The 25,872-nt window shown below is 54.5% G+C and overlaps 1 protein-coding gene across 2 annotated transcripts in view; it reads left to right on the top strand.

Annotated features, from left to right (window-relative positions):
- MGAT5B (alpha-1,6-mannosylglycoprotein 6-beta-N-acetylglucosaminyltransferase B) overlaps positions 1 to 25,872 on the top strand; it is a 57,350-nt gene that overhangs the window by 16,122 nt on the left and 15,356 nt on the right. For both annotated transcript variants that reach the window (XM_040530618.1, XM_040530617.1), the window contains exons 3-8: positions 4,380 to 4,524; positions 14,485 to 14,597; positions 15,017 to 15,090; positions 16,189 to 16,359; positions 16,884 to 17,048; positions 17,744 to 17,913. In XM_040530618.1, coding sequence (XP_040386552.1) covers positions 4,380 to 4,524; positions 14,485 to 14,597; positions 15,017 to 15,090; positions 16,189 to 16,359; positions 16,884 to 17,048; positions 17,744 to 17,913 — 838 coding nt within the window. The remainder of the gene's footprint in view (positions 1 to 4,379; positions 4,525 to 14,484; positions 14,598 to 15,016; positions 15,091 to 16,188; positions 16,360 to 16,883; positions 17,049 to 17,743; positions 17,914 to 25,872) is intronic.

Below are 25,872 nucleotides of genomic sequence, written 5' to 3'. Positions count from 1 at the left end.
ACAGGACCTTGGGGCTGCTGGGTTAGGGAGGCTTTTGCTCCCCTTGAAACTGGGCTGGTCTTTGGGTAGAAAAGCTCTGCGCAGGCAGTGTGAGAAGGACCAAGGTGAGGTGAGGTGCCACCACTGCACCCCTGGGGTGGCGCTGGGGTCCTGCACCCACGAGGAGGGAAGCACAAGGGATGCAGAAGGTTGGGTGCCACCCCAAGCACCGTTTCCCCAGCACATTCCTCTCTTTTCCCCAGCTCCTCGACATGAAGCCGGGGCTGATGGGCTTGTGCTGAGCAGCGTGAGGCCTGTCCTGGGCAGGATGGGGCCGAGGTGACCCAGGGATGGGTGCTGCCATCTGGGTGCAGGCCCTGAGCAGGGCCAGGAGGCTGAAATCAGCCCAAGAGGCTAAGGGGACCACGTTGCTCAGTGAGGGTGTTTCTCCCAGGGGGTTTCAGCTCCATTTGAAAACCTGGAGAAGCGCTGGGTGGGGACAACTCAGAGTAATGGTGTGGCAGCTTGGGGCGGCATGGCAAGGATGCTCAGGGTCCCAAAACGTGATGCTCCAGCAAGAAAACCTCCTTCCCATGTGCTGCTCCCCCCCAGCACAGCCTGGACTTTGACAGCTCTGCCCCACTCCCTATCCAGAGCCCCCAGCCCCACACTGGGCTCTTATGCAGCCCCCACCAAGATACCCAGCACTGTATTTTGCTGTCCCCACTGGGGCCACCTGCACACGGAGCAGGATCCACCCATGTGCTTCCTGGCTCCTGCAGCTTTTGGTGCCAGGTGAGCACGCGGGTGGGATGCTCGCCCAGAGATGCGTTTGCTCCGAGAAGGTGCTTTAAAGACACCAGTGTCATTATTGCCTTCCCCAGGGATTTGACCCATCCAAATCTGAGCATATTGGCTATCTCTTCCAGCAGTTCTGCAGAGAAACTATTTCTTCTTCCAATAGATATCACCCGGAGGGGATGCTTTCTTTTTTTTTCCCCTGATTTCATCCAATTACTTAGCTGTATGCTCTTCTGAAACACCATAAATAATTCTCCTCCCTCTGCTGTGTTTACCAGCATGTCTCACGAAATCCAGTAAGATATGATTGATTGCAATCATTATTTCATAGTGCTACTATGAAAACCTCTGTCAGGTTCGGTGATTGCCTTTAAAGAGTGTCTGCCACTCAGAAAACTGTCAGAAACCTGTCACACTTTGGCAAACTCCAATTAATCCGTTGAGCAGTTTTACTTGTGTTTTCTCTCCCATCACTGCTGATTATCAAGGGTAATTAGAATATTTCTCTTTTGTAATTAGCAGCTCTCTCGCTTTTTGTTTTTTAGCGGGAAGTTGCTTGCGAGGCTATTTCGCTGGGTTTTTGTGCTGTTGGTTCAGGTTTGGGTTTTTCCTGCCTCCTGCCCTGCTCTCGAGGATCTTCATCATGGGTTTAGAGGCTCAAATCCCCGCAGCCAGGCAGGCACCCTCACCCTAGGCGGGTGTTTGGGGACGTGACATCTGAGCTTGCTGGTGGATGGTTTTAAGGAGTTTTATTTGAGAGGGAGCTCGCAAAATGCAGGTGGGGGCTCGGGGGCAGCGCGGCCCCTGCCTGGCTGCTGCGAGTGCCCGTGTCGGGGTGACAAATGAACCCCGGCTCCTGCGTGTTTTAAAAAGAGTGGCTTCAGCACTTTTCCTCCTTTCTTTGGGGTTTTTAATGAGGCAGGCTTTCCAAGAGATGTAATAATGGTTGCCAAAAATGTCAAATTGTCCTCGTTATCCTCCTTAAGCTCCTGGAACAACAACAACAAGGGGAAAAGCCAACCCCAGCAGAGGAGAGGTGGCGATGGGCAGAGCTTGGACTTCACTTCAGGAGCCAGGGGAGGGCACGGTGGGGGGGACACATGTGCCAGGACAGCCCTGCATGAAGGGTGAGACCCCCCCTGGCACAGGGGGGCTGCAGCAGGGTCCCGGGGGGGTTGCGATGTGGGAGATACCCACGGGTGACCCCAAGGGGCTTGCTGGGGAGGTGGTGGCCCCCTGGGAGGGATTTTCCTGGCTCTTCTCCATGGGGGCCAGCTCCCTGCGTGTGGCTGGGTGTTAATAAGGGGCAGAGCTGGTTGCTGCCTGGGCTTTGCGAGCAGCCATTTAAATTTCAAACGAGCAGCACGGCTAAATGAGCGTTCTTAATTAAATGAGTGCAGGCTGGCTACGAAGCGGGGCAGCAGGCCGGCTCTGAGCGGCGAAGGCGGCAGCAACACTAAATCATCCCTGCTCCCCTGCCGGGATCTCCCTTGCCATTTCCCAGCAGAGCAGCACGGCTGTGGGCTCCCGATCCATCCAGGACACATTTTCGGGGTGGATTTTTTGACTTAAGCCCATTTCAAAATGTTTTTGTTGACCATGTCTTTGCCATGTTTGCCCAGCTGTGTCTGGGGATGTCCCTGGACAGAGCAAATTGAGCTCCGGGGTCTAAATTTCCACTTTTGACCCCCACAGCATCTTTTAATTGTGCATTTTTCAGCAGTCCTGCCTTTTAGTGAGAAAGGCTGTGACTCCTGCCCCACCCGGAGGATTGGGCTCTGGCTTGGGTGATAGGGTAGGCAAAGGTGGCTGCTTCATTCCTGGACCTGGCCAGGGTGGTCTGGGGCTGCTCAGGACCACGAGCACCCGCTGATCCAAGCAGAAGTCTCCAACTCCTTGCCATGGGAGCCCAGGGAGGGTTTGAAAGTCCCAGGAATGGATGGGACGATTTATTTATTTTTTTGGAATTGCTTTCACTCTGTTTTTCTTCCATTTTATTGGATAGCGTCAGGAAAAAATAATGTGTTGTTGATAATCTTAGCCAAGCAGCAAGATTCCTGCTGGCCTTGACGAGGTCCTGCTGGCCTACCGTCAGCTTCCCATAGGGTTTAGGGCTCGGATGTAACCTTGCTCAGGTGCATGTGGCAGCAATGCGATGCTCTCACAGCACCCATGGAGCTGCTGAGGCGAGCACCTAGCGCCGCCCGGCTCTGTGGGGTGCTCAGGAGCCTGTTGCAGAGGGGGACGCGGGTGCCAAAGCCCCCGGATCAGCTGCGGTGCTCGATGCAGCCCTCCCATGTCGGAGCTGGGAATCCCCCCTGCTGCCTGCATGGCTTCAGCACTGCAGCATCAGGAGTCAAACCTTGGGAGATTTCCTAGGGCAGCCAGATCCCAGCACGGCCATAAAACACCACGGTCATTTGGATGCCACCAATGTATAGGTCCCTGTTCTGCTTGACGTGGGCAGGGGGCTGCACTCTGACCTTCCTACAGCTGGGTTTGTGCCCGTCTGCAGCAGCAGGGGAGCTGCCCAGATCCCGATAGCCCCCCGCAGCATCCGTCTGTGCATCTCCTGCTGCTCTGTAAACGAAATGTGTGCTGCCTCTTGACAAGCACATGTGTGTGGAGATAAGCTAAACGGGAGAAGTTTGGGGATTATGCGCTGATTAAGTTATTGCAGACATGAAATGAAGCATGCTGAGATGAAACGGGAGCTTTATTTTCCATTCCTTGGCTCGGGGCTCGGGGCTGCCTGTCACTAAGCAGAAGATCAAACCAGGACCCCGCGTGTTGCCGGTCCGGGGGCTCAGGGAGCTCGGCTGCCAGCAATTTCAGCACAATGTTGGTCGGTGCCGTGCCAGCCCGAAGCAAGAAGAGTGCAAAATGGGGCTGGGAATCGGGGGTTTTTCCCTGCTGGAAAACTTTGCTGAGATGCAATGCACAAACAGTGAGCTATTTCCAGCGCCTGGGGCACCTATCCTGTAGTCGGTCTGGGTAGAAAAGATTTTTTTTTTTCTCTGCAGTAGGAAAACGTGGTGCTGCTGGGAGGATGTGTTGAGGGAGGAGCGGGGATTTGCTCTGTTTCTCGTGCTTTTCCCTAAACATCCCCTTTAGGCTGCTGCCAAAGGCAGGATGTTGGGCTAGGTGGGTCTCGCAGAGTGAAAAATAGAAGCGTGTAACAAAAGGCTGCTTGTTTAGTGCTCGAGAATGAAGTTCGGTTTCTGTAAGCACTTGGGGCAGGCAGGGTCGGGTGGGTGTGCTGGGAGTTTATGCCCAGAGAGGCAGGTGAGGACAGGGCTGGGGCTGGCTAATGGGATCTGCAGCAGCCCGGATAAATTCAGGCTCAGGCAGGGATTACTCCGAGCTCTGCACCTTGGGCACGACGATGGGTATGGGGCTGCAAAGCCAGGGAGGGGATGTGCAGGGCACTGAGATGGCCCCAAACCCACCGAGCCCACCTGGGGGGCACAGGGGCAGCACGGCGGGCAGCTCAGGGGCCGAAGCATCGCGGGGGGGTTTCGCTGTCTCATCGCCCGGCTCGGTGCACCGCGGCAGCGCCCGGCTGTGACCATGTCCCCTTGCTCTTTGTGCCCCTGCAGTGATGGGCGCGCTGGAGTCCCGAGGGGTGCTGCGGCGAATGAGCGACATGCTGGAGCTGCTGATGAAGAGGATGGACATCCTGGCCAGGCTGGAGAACAGCACTGACTTCCACAAAGGGGACGAAGCGCGCTTCCCTCTGGACAGGTCAGTAGGCTGCACTGATGTCCCGTGCGGCCCCGGGCACCGCTGCTGGCCTCTGGATCACGGGCACGGGGGATTTGCAGAAGCAAAAATCCCCCCAATGTGTTCAGCGCTGTCAAAACTCCTGGGCTGAGCTGCTGGCAGAGCTCCCCAGGGCATGGGGCTTGGGGAGATCTGCATCGGTGGTGTTTGTCTTTTCTGGAAAGTTTTTTTGGGGGGAATTTCTGAAGTTACCATGAACTTTGGGGTTACCTGGAGCACCTGTCCCTGCTGCTGGTGTCACAGTGTGGAAGAGCATCTCTTCACTGCTGAGCTGTGGCAGAGCTGGAGCTGGGTTAGAGCAGGACGTGGTGCAAAGGGGGCTGTGCTCCCTTTGCTATCAAACCCCGGAGCGAGCTCTGCTGCTCTGTGCTCACGTTCTCCCTGCAAACATGTCTCCATCGTGCTTGCTGCTGCTGCAGAAGCACCACAGGGGATGGGTTGCCTGCAGATGAGGCTCCAAATCGGTGCCCAGGTGATGCCTGGCACCATGGGGAGGATCTGGGAAATCCCAGCCTTGCTTCTCTCATCGTCCACCCCGTGCTGCTGTGTCCTGCAGAGGATAAGGAGGTATCTCACCTCCCATGCAGGCAGCAGCCCCAGGTGGGAGGCGATTGTATGGTCTGTCCAGGATGCAAAGCAATAAAAATAAAACTAATAGGGCTGTGAAGGGAACAAAGCCTGGGTGTCCTGCCTGGCACCGAGCCACCAGCCCCACAGCTTCCTCTCCATCCTCCCTTTCGGAAACACCAAGTTGAAACAGCCACTGAAATGACTGTGGTTTGAGACACGGGGCTGAGATGTCCAGCCTTGGAGCCGAGCAAGGCTAAAAGTGAAATAGCAGCAAACTGGCCGGTCCTGAAACGCTCGTGGCACGGCGCCAGTGCTCCCGTGGTACATGGGCTGCGTCCGTGCCATGTGCCGATGGCGTGAGAGGTGCCATCAGCCTTCAAATCACAACATGCTGATTTACCAAAGAGACAAAGAGATTTACCTTTTGCTAGGGAGGTTTTAAACATTTATTCGTACTAATTTGCTGTCACTCCATGGCCTGCAAAAATATAGTAGGTAAAGGAACTTGAATACAGAGGGGCAGAGGTGGAAAGAAACAAACCAAGACAAAAAAAACCCACTAAGGCGCAGTGCTTGTGGCAAGCTCTGCAAGGTTGGGAAAATGCAGAGCAGGCTTTGCTCAGGCAGAGATCCAGGTGACACGGTGCAGGGATGTGACACACAATTGTCCCCGCTGCCCTGCACCTTGTCACCGAGGCCACCGCGGGTGCTGCAGTGTTTTGCTTTTGCTCGGCGGCTGGTGAGGGTTTCTGCACCTCGGTGTTTCCACGATCATTTCCACTCCTCTCCCTCGCTTTCCTTCCGAGTCTCTTCTGCACCTCTAATGGAAAATACAGTAAGAGAGCCTGCAATTAAAGGCTGGGCTGCGCTGAACTGAGTGCACGCACGAATTAAAGCTGCACAGGAAGCCTGCGAGTGCGCGCTCTTGCCTTTTCAGTAATGTAATTTTAACCACTGAAAAATATCATTTGTCTGTGTGATGGTAGCTGCTGGGGCCATTGTCGTCGCGGGGCTGGCTGATGGCTGGGGGCATGAGCAGGACAGCAGAAATCCTGCCCAGGAAGGGATGTGGCTGCTAGACTGGAAGGCGCTGGCTCCCATTTGATGATGTTTTTGGCCAATTTCTCATTAAAAGAACGAACAATTCCAGGTTACGGTAATTTCTGTACATCAGCAGCCAAAAGATGAACTTAGAAGCGTTTATGTGGGCTGGTGGCGATCGCTTTGGAGGGAAATCTCACGTTGGGTGGCAGCAGCCCTGTGGAGTTGCTTGTCCCAGGTGGGTCCAGGGTGGTCTCGGGCACTTCGGAGGGACGAGTGGCTCTTGGTGACACGTGCTGGTGACACCTAGCAGTGACCCTGCTGCGGGGGTGTCACAGCTCTGGGTTTCTAATGGCAGGGCTGAGGGGAGGGTCTGATTCATCTGCTGAGTCTGGGGCAGACAGACCACGGAGGATGAGAGCTGATAGACCTGCTCAAAGCATCCTCTGGGTTTTGTGGCTGCTCTGAGATGGCACCGAGTGCTGGAAATTACAGCTTTCTCAGTTTTCAGGGGCAGAATACTCCTTGGCGGGGGTGACTTCTTCCAGCTCATCACCTTTTGTTCCTTATAAATTATCTCCTGGGAGCATCCCAAATGGCAGATGAAGCTGATGGGGTTGATGGTCCTTAGTGTCTCTGAGATCTTCCGAGCATTTCCTTTGTGCTTCCTCCTCCCCTGTAGCCCCTGGGGCTTGGCTTTGCTATAGGGCTGCGAGGGAAAGGGGCTCCAGCAGCTGAGCCCAAGGCAGCCCCAGCCTGGGAGTGGGGTTGTTGGCTCCATCCTGGCCTGTTCCCTCTTCCCTCCCTCTTTGATCTCCCGTGACTGACTTGAAGCTGTCAGCAAACGCTGATACAATTAAAGGGTGGTAATTTCAAAGGGATTTGATTCTTTAAAGCCACTCTGGTTAGCACAGCTGCTGTGCTCATCCCCTCCCCGGTCAGCACAAACTGGTGCCTGCGACTCCGTCTGAGCAGCAGAGGATTATTTCTCACCTTTCCAAAGTGCTCTCATGCCTATGATAGGATCTCCACCGAAATAGGAAGGATGTGGGCTCGCAGAGCACCTCCTGGATAGGGACGAGCTCCCCGTGTGCTGTACGGAACCCCTGCAATCAGCAGCGCAGCCTGTGCCCCTGTGCCTGCCCAGGGGGGTGGATTTCTGCAGGGAAAAGGACGGAGGAATCCAAATACGTGGGGTGTAATGAACCACAGGCCTTGGAAAGCCCCTCAGCTGTCAGGACAAGCAGCTTTATGCAGCTGGAAGGCTCCCCAGGATGGCAAAAGTCATCTTCAGCTCTGTAGGTGCTGTCTGGGGCTGGGCATGTGTGGGTGCCTCTGTGCATTGCTCCTGCAGGGCTTTAGAGACAGCTTTTGGTACACCCAAGTGTCCAAAATCCGACCTAGAGGAGGTGCCAAGGGTTTTCTGGGGAAGGTCCATGGCTTGTCACACTGGGTTAGGAGCATCAGCTGCAGCACCCTGCTTGCCTCTGGGTTTCCTGAGTCCCTTTTCCAGCCGTCCGCGCTCCCTGCCCGTGCGGGAAGGTGAGCGGTGGCTTTCATACCGAGCGCCAGCAGGCTGCCAGTCAGCTGCAGGAAAATCAATGCCGCTGTTAATTGAATGCAACCCTCGTAAATCATCAGAGGGAAGGAAATTAGAAGTACTTATGGAAGCTTCCTGGAGAGCTGTTTGCTGGGCAGGAGAAACGTTAGCTTGCGGGGGAAGCACCGGGGCCCTGCTGGAAAGAGCTTGGGGAGGGATGGAGCGGGTGCGAGGTGGCTGATCCCAAATGGACCCCAAAAATGCCAGAGCTGGGGGCTCGGGGGAGCCCTGGTCCCTGTCCTGGGGCTGTCCCCACATGGTAGGTGGCAGCGGGGGTCCCAGGCTGGGGTCTGCGTGCCGGTGCCCTGCCCTGCTGCCCCTCTCTTCCCTTGGCCCTGCGTAGTGGTTAGCAGACGAAGGGTGTTATTTGCTAATGACTGATTAATCTTCAAGCTTAATTACTGCCAGAGCTCAGTTAATTTCCAGGCGCTTAAAGTATTTGTTCTTGTAATCGTTACACGACTCCGAATTCCCCCGGTAATTACAGGTCGCACAGTGTGACAGCGAACGGACAGGGTTCCTGCGTCCTGCCCGGCTCTGTTTGTCCCCAAATCGCTGCCATTGAGGAGTGCCTTGGGGACATCGCTGCTGATATTGGGGTCCTCCTGGCATCACCCAGCTCCTCTCCCTCCTTGCTCCTGGGTTTGCATCTCCCCAGCACCTCCAGCTCGGTTTGCTGTGGCCTATTCCTCAGTGGGCTTTGCTTTTCATTCATTTTCAGCCCAAAATGTCGATGTGCTGGGGGCTGCCTTACGCAGGGCTTTGCCAAGGAGGCTTCTCGATGTGTTAGTGCGTGGAGTTAAAGTGCTCAGCTGGTGTTTTTGAGCTGTGCTTGAGTCACTTCAGGCGGCTTGCGGCTGGAGAGCCCTCGGCACCCATGGGACACAGGGAGCATCCTCCCACAGTGCCCACAGCATGGCCTCACGTGGGCAAAATGGGTATTTTTGTCTACCTTTTGGTCAAGTTGCTTTTGGATGTCATCGTCAGCAGTCTGCCAAGGATGGTGACATCTCCAGGGCCCCCCGAAGGCCGTTTCTGGCAGCCTGCAGGCATTACCCTGCCCGAGCGTGCAGCAAATACATTTGATTTATGCCCCAATCAAGCGAAGATTAAGGTACATCAAGGTGACTGAGCCCGTAACCCTCGTGTCTGCGACCCTTCATGTTCACAGGAATAAAACTCGCTGATGCCTGTGCTTAGGGCTTGGCTCTGTTCTGCTCCGCAAGGAGTTAGGGAGAGGAAGGCTTGTGGCTGCAGCCTTGTATCCTGCTCGGGAAGGATCCCTCGGCAGTTTATAGCATTCATAAAGTATTTTAATTAACAATCTCAATTACACATTGCTGGCAAGCTCTGCTTGTGTTGAAGTACGTGCTGGGTGCTCGTTGCAGGGTTGTAATACCACCCTGACTGGGAAGTTGGTCAAGGTTTTCATCAGGGACCTTATTTCTTGGGAAATGTATTGCCTGCTCCCTGCAAAGGCAGAGGCTTCCCAAGGGGTGCCGCAGCTTGCTCAGGGCCTGAGCCTTTAAATGCATTTTTGTGCGAAACGTCACCTGCGGTAAATGGAAATTAAAATAAATTGAAGTACTTCAGTGAGGAAAATGCCCTGGTATTTACAACGTGATCTGTCATTCGGACAGCCGGGGCCGGTCACCCGCGTGGTTTCCCTCCCACAATTTGCTGAAGTAGCTCGACTGGAGGAGCTCAGCAGTGGCTCTGCTCATGCAGCATCCGATATTTGCTTCAAATGAGTTTCCCTGGCATGGTCCTGTCCTGAAATAATACATTCTCTGGGTTATTTGCCCGATGTGAATTCACAAAGAGTGCAAACAGAGCCCGAGCGATCTTGGGTCTTTATTCAAGTATTCACAGAGAGGAGATTGAGCTGTTTGTCTCAGCCCTGAAATGTAATGAAAAAGATTGTTGAATACAGAGATACCAGAAATTATATTTGAAGCGTGCACCATTCTGTGATGTATTTTTTTTTAATGCAGTTTTTTATTTTTATCTGGTTGACTGGCTGGGGCTGCCTGTGAAGCATAAAACCCTTCTCAGTTGCATGGGGTTTAGTGCACGGCTCCTGGGGAGCAGCGGCACCGTCGCTGTGCTGCGATGGGACCTGGGGCACCCAGGGGACCGACTGGGGCCGCAAAGGGGCTGGGGAGCATGGGGTGCGTGCCCCAGCCCCATATCTTGCTGCATTTTGTGCTCTGTCAGCTGTGGGATTCCCAGTAACGCGTTGTGCAGTGGGGTTTGCACCTGCTCTGTGTTGTTTGTTCACCTTTGCCTGTTTTTCTCCCTAATTTTCCCTGTTTTTTCCCTTTTTTTTTTTTTTTTTTTTTAAAGCTATACTTTTCTGGCAGGTTGATAGAAAGGCTTTGGGCTTTTCCTCTGCTCCCTGAGGCTCTGAGCCTTTCCAAACTCCCGTCGTGGTGCCCCACAGGCCTCGGCGGTTCTCATGGCCCCCCATGGCTGCGTGCTAAGGCCAAGCAAAGTTTGTGTATGCACACTTAAGGAGTAGCTTCAGCACCAGATTTCTGGGGATAAATCCAGGTTTACAACTCAAATAAACACAAAACATGCGGCTGATCCTCATGAGTGGGGCACCCAGCCAGCCCCCACTGCAGCCCCTGTTGTGAGCCACGGTGCAGAGAGGGGACAGCGACCCGAAATTTGGGGAGAGCAGCAGCCAGCAGGCAACCTCCCTGCCCTAAGGGTTTTTTTTTCTCTTTGTGCTTTTGGGTATGTGCGACCCCCTTGTAGGGGATGTGCACAAGGATGTGGATGGAAGGTTTGCCATCAGTGCCCCTCGGGATTTGGGTTCCCTGTCCTGCGGTGTGGCTGGGCAGGTGCATTTTGTGTTCAGATGTCTCTTCTGCCTTGTTTCTTTGGACAAAAAAAATCTTTAAAGAGGCAAATGACAGCACAGACATTGTCATGAACAAGTTGAAGTCCTTTGGTAAACGGCTCTGTACGAATGTTGCATTTGTTGATGTATTATCTTAAAAACATCTGCTTTTCTCCATCTGTAGCGGTCCTCCAAAGTCACTGCTTTCACCAGTTAATAGCAAGAAATATAGGATGAGCAAATAAATATGCTTAGGGTTTGTATTATGAAGACAACACACAAATAGAAAGAGATTCATCTTTTCATAATGCCACTTTTTATAAAAGGCAATAAAAATACGGTACCTTGTAAAGGGATAAACAAGCTGAGTCTGAGCCGCTGCTGCAGGGTTGGGAGCGAGAGACAAAGTGAAGGGAACCAAATTAATGTATAAAAAAGTAAAGGAAAATTCAACCTCTGGCTACATTATATGGCAAATGATCTGCCTGTGGGGAAAGATACATCTTAATAGCAGTTTTTGAAATGAGATGAATACTGTATACAGTGCGTTATAAGCCACCGTGTGATCTGAATCGTAATCAACATGGGGAAGTATAAATCTGAAAATAATAAAGATGAAGTCAATATTGATGGTTAGAAGTAAAAGTACTGTATTTGCCGTAGTAAATGGTTTTAAGGTCCCAGGGAAAAATTTCTTCTAGAAAACCTATAGTAATTTACTATAGTTTCAATAGCTGGCATAGCCCCAGCGCATTTCGATGGCATTTATATCGTCGCTAGAGAAAAATTAAAAAAGCAAAAAGGAAAGAAGGGGCCCGTTGCTGCTCCCCGCGCAGAAGTGTTGCTGGTAAAGAGTTCTTCATCCTGCTGTGCTGGTGGGGGCTGCACCCACAGCCTGAGACCCCGCAGGGACCAGGCTTTGTGGCACATGTGGCACATTGAGCGTGTCCTGCCCGGTCCCTTCCAGGCACCGTCCTGCTCCAGCTACGTGCTGTGACTCTGCACACCCTGCTTCTCGTGCTGGGTAAACAGTTTGTGATCTTGCTGCTGTTTTTTGGATAACGAGCGACGTTTCTGTACTGCTGAGCTGTCATTTAGCAGAATGAGCCACTTACCTTTTCCTTCCCCGTGTCTCCGGGTGCTAAGAGTAAGGTATCAAATTCTGACGAGCTGCAGGAAACCTCTTTGCCTTAGAGGTTTTGCCGTAGGTATTTTATTTTCTTGTCCTCTGCCCAGGTGACAAATCGCCTTAATGATTGGTGGTGTAGCTTCTGCTTAACCTCTTTGTCGTCTCGTTAACACATTAAATGAAATTTGCTGCTCGAGCTGTGCCCTGCTGCCCAGCAGAGGAGGCAGCGGGATGGGTGCTGCACCCAAAGCCCTTGGAACCAGGTGCTCAAAGCAGGGGGGGTTTGGAGGAGGCTGATTTGAAGAGTAAAGGTGCAGGTGATGCTAGACTGAGCATGGTTTGGGATGTTTTCTGCAGTTATTCCTTCCTTTTAATATATAAAACATGCCAAGGACCACACTGGACATTTCAGCTCAAGAACAGCTGAAGGGAGTGAAATATTCCCTTGGCTTCTTGATCTGGGTCTGTTCAGTTTTCGTCTCCTCTCAGGTAACCCTCCCGCACCTTGCGGGAAGCCCGGCGTGACGCGGCTGTCTTGTTTCGGAGAACTGCAAGTGCTGCTGACACGCCGTGATCAAACATACATCTTACATCAAAGCCTCGAAGCCTTTGTGTTCGGGGAAGCGCTGCAGCGTGCCGGAGCTGGGCGAACAGGGAGGTGCTGGGCCAGACCTGGTGGCAGCGAGCAGGATTGGTGCTGGCTGCAGGGCTGAGCTGTTCATTTGGGGTGAAGAGCCTGATTTTATGTTTGGCAGTGCCAGTGCTTGGTCCTCGCTGACGTCTGGAGGTCATCAGGGAGGAGATGGAGACCAAGGTTGCGTTCAGCCTTTGGGGTCCTCCTGATTGCTGGGGGCTGGATTAGACCTGGCTGGGTGTTGGGACAACTTCTGGCTGCAGGTAAAGGTTGCACCGTGCCCTGATTTAGGCGCTCTGGAGCGGGGCTGCTGTGGCTGTGCCCATCCTTTTGCTTTGCTGTGAGTGCTGGAGAAACCTGAGGAGCATCCCTGCCGAGACATCGTCCCCTTCCCGTTGTTAGAGCAGGAGGTTGGGCTCGTTGGCTGTAAATTTGGTAGTTCTGGAGATGTTTGATCCTCACCTGCCCGTCCTAGCTTTTTAGTTTTTAGTCTGTGCGTGCTCGTCGCGTGCATGGACTGACTGCGGCTTCCTGGTGGAATAAAGCTTCCAAAAACCAGGGCTTTGAGAGCTTTCAGGGCTGGCTGAGTATTTCTGCCCTCAGACTGGGAGCATTTTGTCTCCTCAGAGCCACGCTCACAAGCCAAGCTTGTCGCAGGTCATTTTTGTGTCTGTATTTTGCCAGGGTCTCACGAGGAATCTCCCTGTTTCAGCAGTTAGAGCAGCTGGCAGGAGACCTGGGCTTTATTCTCTGCAAAAGGTTGGAAGTTACTTGGGGGCAATGGTGTCCTCTGCATTTAATTATTATTTCTTAAAAGCCTAAGATATGTTGCTCCCCGTGGAGGTATGCAGCTTGAGTATCGATGGTCATAAACCATGCCAGAAGGAAAAATGTGGGCAGCTTGCTGCTGGAGAATGGACTTTAAATCAACAGCCGGAGCAGTATCGGTTCATAAAACCAGGATTTTTTTGGCCTTGAGGACAGAGGTACTTTAAATCCCAGCCTTCAGGTTCAGTGATCCGCTGGAGAACAAGCATAAAACTTCAGGGGGAAGGACCTGATATCAGTACCTATTTCTGTGCCAGGAGTATTCGAGGTAGCCCTTTTGGTTTTGCTCCCTGCTTAGGACATTTCCTTGTATTATAACAATCTCAGCAGCAGTGGGAAAATCTCATGTCCCTGACGCTGCAGAAGGGGAAATTATTTTCCGTGATAACCGAGCTCATCAGGGCATCGTTTGCAGTGGAAATGGCAAGCGAGGCATCGGAGGTGGAGATCCTGCCCCTCACCGAGAGAGGCAGGGCGCTGCTGCTAACGGATTGAATTTTCCTGCCCTTGTGTAAATTACGACGGGTTTTAATTGACATCGGGCATTTTTGCAGTGCTGTCACTTGTGCCGCTCGGTGTGTTGTGTAGAGGAGTTTAATGGTGCTGCTTACCCAGGACGGCATTGATCGTGAGCCTTAGCTCGACAGACACCACGTGCAGCAACTCATGCCGGTGGCATTTGATCTCCAGCCGTACCAGAAAGGTCCCTGTGTGCTCTGTGGGGGCTGTGACACCATGCTCAAAGCTAGCTCAGGCTGTGCTGCTGATGGCCCTGTCCCCAAAGCCCTCATGCACCTCTCCTCACCAGGGGGAGTGGAAGTCTGCTCGCCCGTCGGTGGTGGTTCGGGCCATCCACATGTCCTGCGTGCTTTGTGGTGTGGCTCTGTCCTTCACCATTCACTGCTTTTTTAATCCTTTTGCTTGATTTTTGGTTCTTTTCTCCCCCCATCTTCCTGCATGCACTGCTGCAAGACCAACAATTGCAGCAGAGGGATTTTCAAACATAGCACGTTTGAAATAAGGATAACAGATTTCTCTGGCATATTTAATACTTCCCTATGTAAAATGCATAGCTATATCTGTGTTTATGAGCACACTGGAAAAAAAAATAGCAGAAAACCGATTTATGCAGTTTTAAAGCCTAATCTCTTTGAAGCCACTGAGCTCGGTGCCAAGCCTGTGCAGGACGAGGCGCTCCCGCGTTGCACCCCACAGCTTGGCTCTGCCTGGGTTTGGGGGATGTTTTCAGGGCGTCTCTGCTTTATTCCCAGGTTCCAACCAGCAGCCGGTTTGATGGAGAGGATCCAAGCTATCGCTCAAAACGTCTCAGACATCGCAATAAAAGTAGATCAGATTCTCCGGAACAGCCTCATGAGCGCAAAAAGTAAGTGTCCTGTGCACAGCTGGGCTCTGACACGGTACGCAGGTGCAATAGGGAGATCCTGCCATGGAGAACTTGGTAAAAATGTAGGGTGGATGCTGATCTGAGGCTACCTAACCCACTCCAGTCTGCAAAACCAAGGGGAGCACATGAAGCCCTTGGGCAGAGCTCCTGGCACTACTTGGGGCAGCTCGGTCCGGATGCAGCGCGTGGTTGCTGCATCTTTGCCCTGAGTGTGGTTTCCAGGGCTCTCGCCTTGCTGTTGCAGCCAGGAAGAGGAGGGAACCCCCACTCCCTGGTCTCCGACAGCCCTAGTTTTCTCCTAAAAATCTTGCCTCATGATGCCCGGGGGCTGCCAGCCCCATCCCATCCCCTCGCGTGGCGCCAGCCGGCGCTGCCTCACCCAACTCCTCTCTCCGCAGTGGGGGACGGCAGGAGGGACCAGTGCGAGGTGCCCAGGGACCCCAAGTACCCTGACTGCGCTGGGAAGGTGGAGGTGAGTCGGGGCTGACCGCAACTGGAAACTGCTGGGAAAGGCTTCAAGCAGCGGGGAAGGGCTGGGGACCCAGGGGCTGGCAGGCAGCAGCAGGCTCAGCTGCCTGAGGCTGTCTCTCCCTGCCGGTATTTTCTGTGTTTAATGACAGAAGCAAGGCGAGGAGAAAGCACTGTCACATCTTCTTTAAATATCTGGAGCAGTGCCGGTGTCTGGGGAATAACCTCAGCATGTCGCAGAAGAGCATCTTGTTAAGGTGGCAGGGACCTCGATCGCAAATACCACGTCCTGCCCGCCACGGTGCACTCCTTACACCTCAGCGCAGCCTGGCATTTGGCCTGGAGCACGATTGCTTTGTCAGAGAGCATATTACATGAACTAATTAAAAGCATCTCCCTCTCCCCTCCCCTTCCCGGCCTCCTGCTTCCAAGCTCAGGATCCTGCAGGCTGAGTCTCCCTGCAAAGACACTGAAGGGTATATTGAAATGACGCCGGGGCGTTGCGTTTTCCACCTCCCCTAGCACGGGGCACCCTTTCTGTCCACGATTGGAGCGAATTCGGGATGTAATTTAATTGTGGAAGGCTGTAATTCGATCTCCTGTCTGGGTGATTGGTGCATTTTACATAGCGGGCGCTGCGACCTGTCTCCCGAGGAGATTTGGTTTTGGAGTTGAATTAGGAAGAGGCTGGCAGGAGCCGGGCGGGGGGAATGATGAATGGGGGCTGCGGTCGCTGGTTGTTCTCCTGCACGTGAAATCCTTTTCGGGGATGGCTGCTGGATCTGCCTCCTCACCCTGCCGTGTGCCTGGGGCTGTGAAATCGGCAGCCCTGGCACACGGGATGAGAAGAAATCCCTGTAGTGCATTACCTAGGAGGTAATGACTTGGTCTGGGGGAAGAACTGGAACAGGTGGAAAAAAAACACACACAAAAAAAAAAACAGACACCAAAAAAAGAGCACAACCACCCCATGCTTTTTCTGCGGCTCTGCACCACTTGTCCCCCTGCCCTCGCCCCCAGCCCCAACGTGGCTCAGGGGGACGAGGACCGAGGGTCCCCGCGCCAGGGACGAGCCCCCCGTGTTTCTTTGCCCCCTTTGCAGTGGATGAGGGCCCGGTGGACCTCTGACCCCTGCTATGCATTTTTTGGCGTGGACGGCACCGAGTGCTCATTCCTCATCTACCTCAGCGAAGTCGAGTGGTTCTGCCCTCCCCTGCCCTGGAGGAACCAGACGGCGGCTGCCCCGTCCCCCCCGCCGCCGCCCCGCGCCCAGGTAAGGTCAGGGCAACGGGGGGATGCGATGGGCACGGGGCTGCTGCAATAAATGTCCCCCGGGCAGTCCCCAGCACCCATCCTGATGCCACCCGTGGGTTTTCTCCCACCTGGGATGCCCTGAGGCGCAGGGTTTGGCACGTGGTGGAGTGCTGGTGTCACCTCGTGGCCGGGTGACACGAGGGGGATGGTTTGGCTGGGAAGGCACCTTGGATGCATGGCGTTAACCATGGTGCGAGGGGGGCTGGTTGGGGCTGCCCTGGGTACCCCCGTGCCACCGCCATCCCCAGACATGGGCAGTCCAAGGGCTTTTTCCCATGTCCTTGACATCAAGAGCCGAGCTGAGAGGCAGCGAGAAGAGGAAGCAACCCCTAAAATCCTCCACTTCTCCCATCTGCCTTCTGCATCGGGTTTCCCAAGTGAAGCCACCCCTCTCCAGCTGGTTCTTGGGGGGGAAAAAAAAAAAATCAGTACTTTTCTTGCAAGTGCCCAGCAGGCACAAAGCATCGCTCCCTTCTCCCGCAGGCAGCTTTCCGGAGCGACCTGGCTCGCCTGCTGGAGCTGGTGGGCACGGGCAAGGAGTCGCTCAGCTTCATGAAGAAAAGGATCCGGCACCTGGCCCAGCAGTGGCTGCGGGCGGCCCGGCGCCTCGAGCAGAAGCTGAAGGGTCGGCAAAGAGACCAGAAACACGTAGGAGCAACTTGCGGGGTGGGGGGGAATGTGGATGTGTGGAGGGGGACATGAAGTGTTCAGCTCCAGCAGCGGCAGGGCTGCAGGGGCTGGGCTGTGTTCCTGTGGGTTTTCGGTCCTGCTCCGGCAGGGGGATTGGACTAGCTGATCTTTCAAGGCCCCTTCCAATCCCTAATATTCTGTGATTCCCAGCTGGGTGGCCTTGGCCATGGCTCTGTGTGTGCTCAGGACATCACAGGACAAGCGTGACCAAAATCTGGGCAGAATTTTGCAGCTGGATACTGCAATTTGGGGAGGGGGTGGCACAGCTCCTAGGGGTGCCAGAGGCTGTTGGCCCTCCTGTTGGCATTTTCCCTGTGCCCTCCCCTTGGTGTCCCTTTCTGCAGGGGAGATTCATGCCCCGTCCATGGACAGCCCCTGCTGTGCAAGGGGAAAAAGGACCTGGTCTAAAGACAGAGAAAGCCCAGCTGCTGGGAGCCTCTAAATATTGGGTCTTTGCTAATTGGGCATAGATTGTTTGTCTTCACACCCGAGTGATTTCCCTGAGTAATTACAGCCTGCAGGAGGAGGTGGAGGGGGGGACGACCATCAGTCATTTTTGGCCAAAGCCTGTAAAAACCAAACTGCCCGATGGTGATAACACCTTTCCTCCCCAGCTGCCCATTTGGCACTGACCCCTCTCCTCCCGTCCCCAGATCCTGGTTCACATCGGCTTCCTGACGGAGGAGTCGGGGGACGTTTTCAGCCCGCGGGTGCTGAAGGGGGGCCCGCTGGGCGAGATGGTGCAGTGGGCGGACATCCTGGCTGCCCTCTTCCTCCTGGGACACAGCCTGAGGGTGACGGTGTCGCTGAAGGAGCTGCAGAGGTGGGTGCCATGGGTGTGCGATGCCCTCGGGCTCTGCACGGGCAGCGCCGGGGTCTTCTCTGAAATTATGAGATCTGCAAAGCTCAGGGCTGGCTTTTCCCCTGCCCATGGCTGGTGCAAGCTCTGGGTTGCTGCAGCCCAACAGTGTCATGGCTGGGATCGATCCCATCCCTTCGGCATCCCAGGGAGGCGGGAGAGATTGGTACAAATTTAAGGCTTTGCACCAGGGCTTTGCATGGGGCTGATCGCGTGGTCCTGGGGCTGGGTCTGAGCAACGTTAGTCCCTTGCTTTCAGCACACGGCATTTCCCAAGTCCCTTCTGGCCCCCGTTTCCCAACAATGCTCTCTGGGGGCCGTGTGGCTGCAGGATGTCCCACAGGTCGGGGGCTCTTCCCTCCACACCATAGCGGGTACGCGGCTGCACACAGCCCCGGTGGCTTCCCCAGCGGTGTCTGAGCGGTGGCTGTGCTCCCTTCCTTCCTTCCTTCCTTCCTTCCTTCTCTCCCTCCCTTCCTGCTCGGCTGCGAGGCAGCTGAGTAAGGCTGCCAAAAATAACCCATGTCCCTTGCGAGGGGGTGGCTGCCACCAAGGAGCCCTCCTTCGGAGGTCCTGGGGGTGGCTTTGGGGACCTGCGGGGGAATTTTGGGGCGCTTTCTGCGGTGTGCTGTGGGGAGAGACAGGGTGGGAGCATGCAAACAACTGTGTCTGGCCACCCTAAGGGCCTGTCTGGGCAGTGTCCAGTCTCCAAGAGAGACCAATATTAAGTGGAAAAAGAAAAAAGGAGAAGGTGATCATATAGGAGATGCCCAAGTGGGTGTGGGGCTCTGCTGCCACGCTCCTCTCTGCTGCTGAGGTTGAGTTATCACCGGGCTTCTCGCAAGGCTTCCTGGGCTCCTGTCAGAGATGTCAAGTTGGAGGGCAAGTGCCAATGAAAATGCAAACGAGGGCGGGATGTAAATGGAGAAAAGCCTGAAGTCGCCTCATGGACTGGGAAGATTTGGGGCGATGCTTAAGCCAGCATCTGCCGCATAATGAGCTGTGCTGGGAAGGGAGTGCAAAAAATAAATAACAATCCTGGGGAAAAAAAAAAAAAAAAGAAAAAAAAAGAAAAAACCCAACCCAGTCCCTGCAGCATTCAGAATTAATGAACAGAATTAGCTCCCGAGTAATTAACTCCAAAAAATAATCCTGGTCCTGCTGCAAGATGCAGCAGCTTCTCAAGGAGGCACGGGCGCACATCACGGCCATCCCTGTGCTGTGCTGCGTGCTGAGCTAAATCGACGTGCTGAATTGGATCCGTGAGCTCCAGGACGGAGGAAGTTAATGTCTGGGAGGCTTTTGTTGTTGCTGCGTGGTCCTTGTTTGTGTTTTTTGATGGAGGGCCTCACGGTGGTTGTTTAATGAGGGGAAGGAGCTGGCTGAGGCTTCCTGGGGGTTGTGCAGGGTTTGTTTCCCCCTGCGAGCCGCCCTGGGGAGAGGCCCTGCAATGTTTCAGCTTTTTAAGAAGCGTAGGAGCTTTGGCACCACTTGGCCACGAGGAAATCTGCTCTGGCTGTGTGGCTTTGGACCTATTCCCCCAGACATCTGGATGCATGGCTCCATCCCTCTTCCCCTCCACAGCTGGGGTGAGCGGGGCAGGAGCTGGGTCCGGAGCCGGGTCCCACTTTGGAGACCTGTCCTGGTGCTGGCTGGGGCCCAGCTCGGTACCTGATGACCTTTCAGAAAGCTCCCCGCTGCTGTGCCATGGAGGAGGGCTGAGATAAGCCCCCGTGCTGCCGGGAGCAAGCGGGAGGCTTAACTGAACATGCGTGATTAATAACGAGCTGTGCTAGCCGTTAATCTTGCATGCTTAGCCAAGGCCCCGAGGGGGCTTTGCCGGTGGCTGCGGGCAGGGGATGCTGTGCAGAGAGCCAGGGATGAGAGAAGAAGGGGGCTGCAGTGCTGGGACAGACCCAGGACCCCCCCTCTGCCCTCTCCTTACAAGGTGTGCAAGGGAAAACTGGCTGCAGCCCACATCAGGAATGCGTTGTGATGCTTCTGTCCCTGCTCAGTCCCCCAGCTGGCTCTGCTGAGGATGGGCAGCAAAGCTAAAGCCACCCAGGTGGGGAAGGGGCAGCCCAAGTGCTCCAATTCCCTGTCCTTCTGACCCCGTGCAGCCCCCTGGAGCAGCTCAGGGAGCTCACACATGGCCTCAGGTGCCTCGGGTGAAGCCCCTCCAGCAGCACCACCTTGCGGATTTTTGGGGTTCCCCTGGCTCACACCGCAGCATTGTGATCACCAGCTCAGCCCGCAGCCAGGATATCCAGCTTTGGGCTGGGTTTGGGGATATTTCGCTCCAGAAAAGTGAAATGTTGATTCCGCTTCTTGTTTATTTCTCTCTGGCACCCCCCTGCTCCTTTCACAGCTCAGAGCTGTACCTGCTCCTGCCCGGCACAGCTTCGCGGAGCAAAGCCTGGTGCCCATACATTATTCAGCGTGGAACAACCTCTCTCCCGGTTTGTTTTTGCCTCTTCACGTTTCTGAGCTGATTTTTTACCTGTATTGATCATTGGCAAGGGATGGCTAAAAGGTTTGTGTGTGCACTCTTCAGCCAGCAGTTACCTGCCAGCTGCTCGTAACTGGTGTGTTTATTGATTGCAATGCAGCAGTGCCTGGAGGCGGTGGTCAGGATTGGGTCTAAAGTATGGGGATTGGGTAAACAGGACAAAGAGAAAGTCCCTGGCCCTGAAAGGTGGCACTTGGTGGGCTGCGTGTGCAAAGGGATCTGGAGCATGGCCCAGGCCCTGGTGCATTGCACGGTGCTCCGAGGCGGAGAGCAGCAGAGGCTATACTGCAAATGGTGAAGCGCCCGGGTGCTGAGCTGGTCTTTCCCAGGTGCTTTGGGGATGAAAGCGAACCCGGAACGAAGGATTTGCTGAGCCCAGCCCTGTTTTTGCATGGCCTGGTTCCAAAATGGGCTCCAAGAATCGATCAGGTTGCTCACCTTCGCAGGGGAGGCAGGAGGCCGTATCCCCACCTCGCTGCTGCGCGTCCTTCGCCACGTCCTTGAACTTCTCTGTCCCCATCACACCCGCCGTCTGTCTGTCTGTCTGTCCTGCCTGGGCTGCAGACACTTCTGGCTCGGGCAGATCTTGTAGCTCCGTGCCGGCACTTCCCCGTGAGCTGCAGGGGCTGACGAATTACCGCAACACACCAAATCCAGCCTTGCTTTTGCCCACCCTGAAGCTACGAGACCTGCTAATCACGCTGCTGTGTCCTGCCAGAGGTTAATTTTTCTCCTGCTGCTGAACCAAAGGCAGCTGTTTGTCCTCTCCTGCGCTTCTCGTTGAATTTGTTAGCTGCCTTCTGATGCACCTTGCCAGGCTGGAGGTGAAACACGGGAGCAGAGCATCGCTGGGCACGTGTTGGCCATGCTGCAACGCATCAGGAGAGGAGCAGGTGGGTTACGAGGTGTCTGAGTTGTGTGCTGGATGTGCAGAGGCAGCAGAGGGAGACGGCAGCATTTTGAGCCCTGATTAGAGGAAGGAGACACCCCCAAATCCGAATATAAGCACTCGGTTCTTACTTGAAGCCCCCCCGTGCTGCTTTGGTAGCCCAGATGTGCTTGCAGGGAGACGCAAACCAGGCTCGCTGTACGAGGCAGGGGAGGGGAGGGTTGTCTGCAGGGCCTGAGCTGGGTTCCTAATGAGGCAGCTCATAGGAGATGCTGGAAAATTACGAGGAGCGCCTTTAGAGCAATGGCTGTGCCATCACAAACCCACGATCATCACTGGGTGCACACAGCTGAGCATCCCCCAGCACCTCCGGGACATGGCAGGATGGGCACCGGGCTCCTGCCCCGTCCTCGGGTACCGGTGGGCATGGTCACATCAACACCTCTGGCTGCTTTTGGGGGCTGCTGGGGAAGGTTTCAGGAGCTGAGGGCAGTTCTGCACGCTGCTGAAGCGATGGGGAGTATTGATCTAGGCAGCGTTGAAAGGTGCTTTTGAAATCACCCCCTTGAAATTAACAGCTCATAAGGCAGGACAGAAAGTCGAAGAAAACAGGATTTGATGCCTCGCGGGGTCAGGGCTTCACAAAGTGTTCTCGGAGCTTAATTGCTCCGGTGTCAAGTCCTGGACTCAAAACACAGGCCCTGGCAGGGCACTTAATTTTAGGCACGTGCATGTTCCCCTGCTGGCAGCCCTCTCCCTGGTGAGCAGCAGCGGCTGTGAGCCGTGGGGTGCAGGCGAGGAGCATCCCAACAAGTGGGGCATGGGCACGGGGCTCTGCTCGGCCCTGGGCTGCATCCCAGTGCTTGTGGCCAGCGCTGCCACCGCTCTCACCTCGCTGCCTGGCATCTACTTAATTAGAGCTGCTATTTTCCTGTGCTTTCCACGGTCACTGAGGTGTATTCAGGCTGCAAAAAGGGCCATTCGAATGGAAACGCGATGTCCAGATGAAGGCATTTCTAATTATTTTCTGGCAGATAAAAGCCATCTTTCTGCCTTGCATCTGTTCGCATGAAAACCAGCGCGGTGCCCGGGCTCCAGGCTTCACCTTCCCTCTCCAGCTGGCAAACACAGCCCTGGCATCATGCGGGCGAGCCTGGGACTGCTCGTGCAGATGTCCAGCAGTGGCCAGACATGCACGCTGATGATGGCATGGCAAGGTCGTGGGACTTAGCAGCTCCATGCCATTGGGGATGAAATGCATTTTGTTTAGCATCCGCTCTTCCCATTCCTTGAGACTGCGTTTCTGTAAGCGGGCTTTCGTGTCCGTGCTGGGGCACTGGGCTGGATGCTGCACACCGTGGGAAGGCTGGGTGTATTTTTATTATTATTTTTTTCCGTCTGTAGTTTAATCAGGGCATGTTTCCAGCAGGTACAACCTAGGTAATGCAGCACCCAGGGGCCTGGGACATCAGTGGGTAGGAACCAGCTTTGCTCTAGTGGCACCTGTGACAATTTGGCTGAAAATATCCTTTATTTTGAGCTGCTGCAGATGTTGCTGGGGCAGCAGGAGGCAGCCCGGCTGGGCGAGGTGTGCCCGGGGAACTGCCACAATGAGAGCACCCCAGCTGCTCCCTGGGTTAGCCCAAACATTTCTTTACCTTTCCTGGGAACTTTCTTGGTTATTTGCTGAATTTCTGACCAGGAAGAGCCATTCTCTTTGCCAGCATGTTTCCAAACACAGGTAATTTTCTGCAGTTCATTTAACTTGGCACTGAACCCTGTGGGAGCCGTTCAGAGCAAGCTGGGCTGAAATCAGCGGCTTTGCACCCTCTGCACTTCTCCAGGGTTCAGCTCTGCCCAGGTCAGGCACCTCTTCTGGCTTCTCCTGGCCAATTCCAGCTGGGAAATGCCACAAGTGCTGCTCCCGTTAACTCAGCATCTCCCTGCTCAGAGCTTTGCTGGCGGCTCCCACGTGGGGAGCGGGGATGGAGCCGCCTTCGAGCGGCGAGGAGCGACGGGGAGGGATCTCTGCCACCTCGGAGGGCTCCATCCCGTAGGAGAGGAAGGTGCATAAATTAGCGCGAATTACCGAGCTGTTAAATTGCACTCCTTCGTGAAATATGTTTATTTTGTAGCCAAATGAGGACTCGCTAAGCTGGCTTCTTTGCCTTTGCAGAAAGTTCTGCTTTAATCACGTAGAGGTTATCGTAACCTTGGTAATCACGGCATAATTTAGAAAGGTGAGAGGAGTGCTGCCTCCTGCCACGATGGGAAAGCGGGGCGTTGTTGAACCTCAGAAGAAAATACGATTGCTGGCCTCCCTCCCCCAGCTGGGCTGCAGCACACAACCACAGGCCAGGAAAAGAGTCCAGATGCCGGTGGCACATGGCAGGTGTACGAAATTTGCAGGTGGCTTAACAAAGAGTCCTGTAATTGCTGGAAACCCCTGGCTTCTGAGGTCATCTCCTCCCTTCTGGCAGGAGGAAGAGCAGGGAGCAGAGGCCACGCAGCGGGGTGGGCATCTCACAGCCCGTTTTGCTCTTTAAATCGCTGGTGACGGAGCTGTCCCAGGGGCCAGCACTCTGCTTGGGCTGTCTCCAGCACCCTTTGTCCCTCGGGTAGTTCCCTGTGCCTCTGCAAACAGGGAGCAGAAAGGGCATGAGCCCTTCTGCGGTCCCCCTGCTGCAGCCCAGCTTGCTGATGCTAACAGATGCGGGCAGAGAGGGTGCAGTCGGATATAACGTGGGATATTGGCCTGGGCTGGCAGCAGGTTCCCATGAGAGCTATTTACTGATGGACTTCTCAGCCTCAGGAGCGATGACTTGGAAGGAAAGGTTGGGTTAATTTGAAAACAGGTCAACGGGATGTAAAGATAAGCCTGCAGTCATCTGAATTCAGAGAGCCTGCCCCGCGCTCAGGAAGGGAACGCGTCCCCTGGTTGATTGAAGTACCTACAAGGGGAAAATAGCAGGACAAGAAGCTGCTGTAGATTTATTCCGGAGTGGGCACAGCTGGTGGAGGCAGCTGGTGGAGGGGGAAGCTCGGTGCTCGTGTCTGCCGGCATCGGAGGCGATGTGAGCCCTCGTGGGAAGCAAGAGCTGAGGAAGCTGGCCGTGGGGATGCGCCGGGCATCTCGGAGGGGAGGTTTCTCCAGGAGCAGGACTGGGATCGAGGGTTTCTTGAAAACAAATCTCCTGGCTGAGCTTGCTGAGAAAAAAGGCGTTTGTGCTCATCAATTTTATTTGCATAATTTCAAGCGCCATTAATGGTACACGGCACGAGGAAAAATCGCGGAAATTTCACTCCAACCATGAGTGAAATTGGGTTTAGTAGAAAATTAGTTGACTTAACTGGCAAATGATGAAAGCTTGAATAAAGAATGTTTAAATCAGGAGGAATGGGGGGAAAAAAATCCCACCACCTAGGAGGTGTGGCCTGCATTTGCATGATTGGAATATTAAAATCAGCGGTTCAGAAGTGTTTAGGAAGGATAAGTAAGTGAGAGAGAGACCCTCTGCTTCAAAGCCACCAGCCCTGCCTTCAGATTCCTTCCTGACTCGGAGCACGAGTGGACGTGGTAAAGTCATAGACCTTTGGAGAGAGGTGTCAGGGCTGGGCTGGCCCTGTGGCACGTACCCAGGGGGAAGTTTGCAGAGGCTTCGGCACGAGCAGCACTGCCTGCTGCCTCCTGCAGCCCCTTGTCAAGCCCGTTCAGGGCTTTGTTCAAATCCTGGATGGTTCTGAAACAAGGGTGCTTGTGTGAGGCATCCGAGCTTGTGGCATCTAGCTTGGATGCATCTCACAAGCAGCCTCATTACAGAATGTATGGTGTGTACGTGCTGGAAGAGAAGTGGAAAAAGTGAAAAGATCTGGTTTGGTTAAATGTAAGGTTTGCTTGGCTCCATGGCTGTGCACATTGGTGCAAGCTGGCACTGCTGCCAGGCTCTGGGCAGGGGTGCCTGCAGCCAAAACTCAGGGCTGGGTTGAAGAGCAGAGGTGCAGAGGGCTGGGGGGCTCGGGGAAAGGCATGGCACAGTTTCCATAACTCCTAAATACACATCGCTTGATGCCCAAGGCAGAAGCAGCGTGTAGGCAAGCAAACGTGGCATTTACTATTGCATCTCTATAAAATCCTGGGGATTTTTAGTGGCTTTAAAATTCCCTTTCTCCCTGGTGCAGAGAGCAGCCAGGCTGTGCCCTGTTGCTTCAGCTGGGTGCTCCACTTGCAGCCTGTCCCCAGCCCGAGCTCAGCTCCGGGACCGCATCCTGCCCTAACTGGGGGGCACTGGGCCAGCATCCCCTGCCGGGAGCAAGCATCCCTGCCTCTGTGAGGCCAGGTCACCTTGCTGCCCTATTTATCTCATTGAGGTGGCTCGTGGAGGTGAGAGCCTTTCTAGTCCTGCCATTTTCCCAATCTGCTGCATCGTGTAAAATTGCCCATAAAAGTGATAAAAGTGCAGCTTGTTTCCCCTGCGGCTGACCCGGCCGCTCTGCCCGGAGCTGATGTTGATATTCCTTGTGACAG

This window comes from Cygnus olor, chromosome 18 (assembly GCF_009769625.2).
Source record: "Cygnus olor isolate bCygOlo1 chromosome 18, bCygOlo1.pri.v2, whole genome shotgun sequence".
NCBI classification, from domain to species: domain Eukaryota; kingdom Metazoa; phylum Chordata; class Aves; order Anseriformes; family Anatidae; genus Cygnus; species Cygnus olor.
This window is presented reverse-complemented; position numbering and strand designations above follow the sequence as displayed.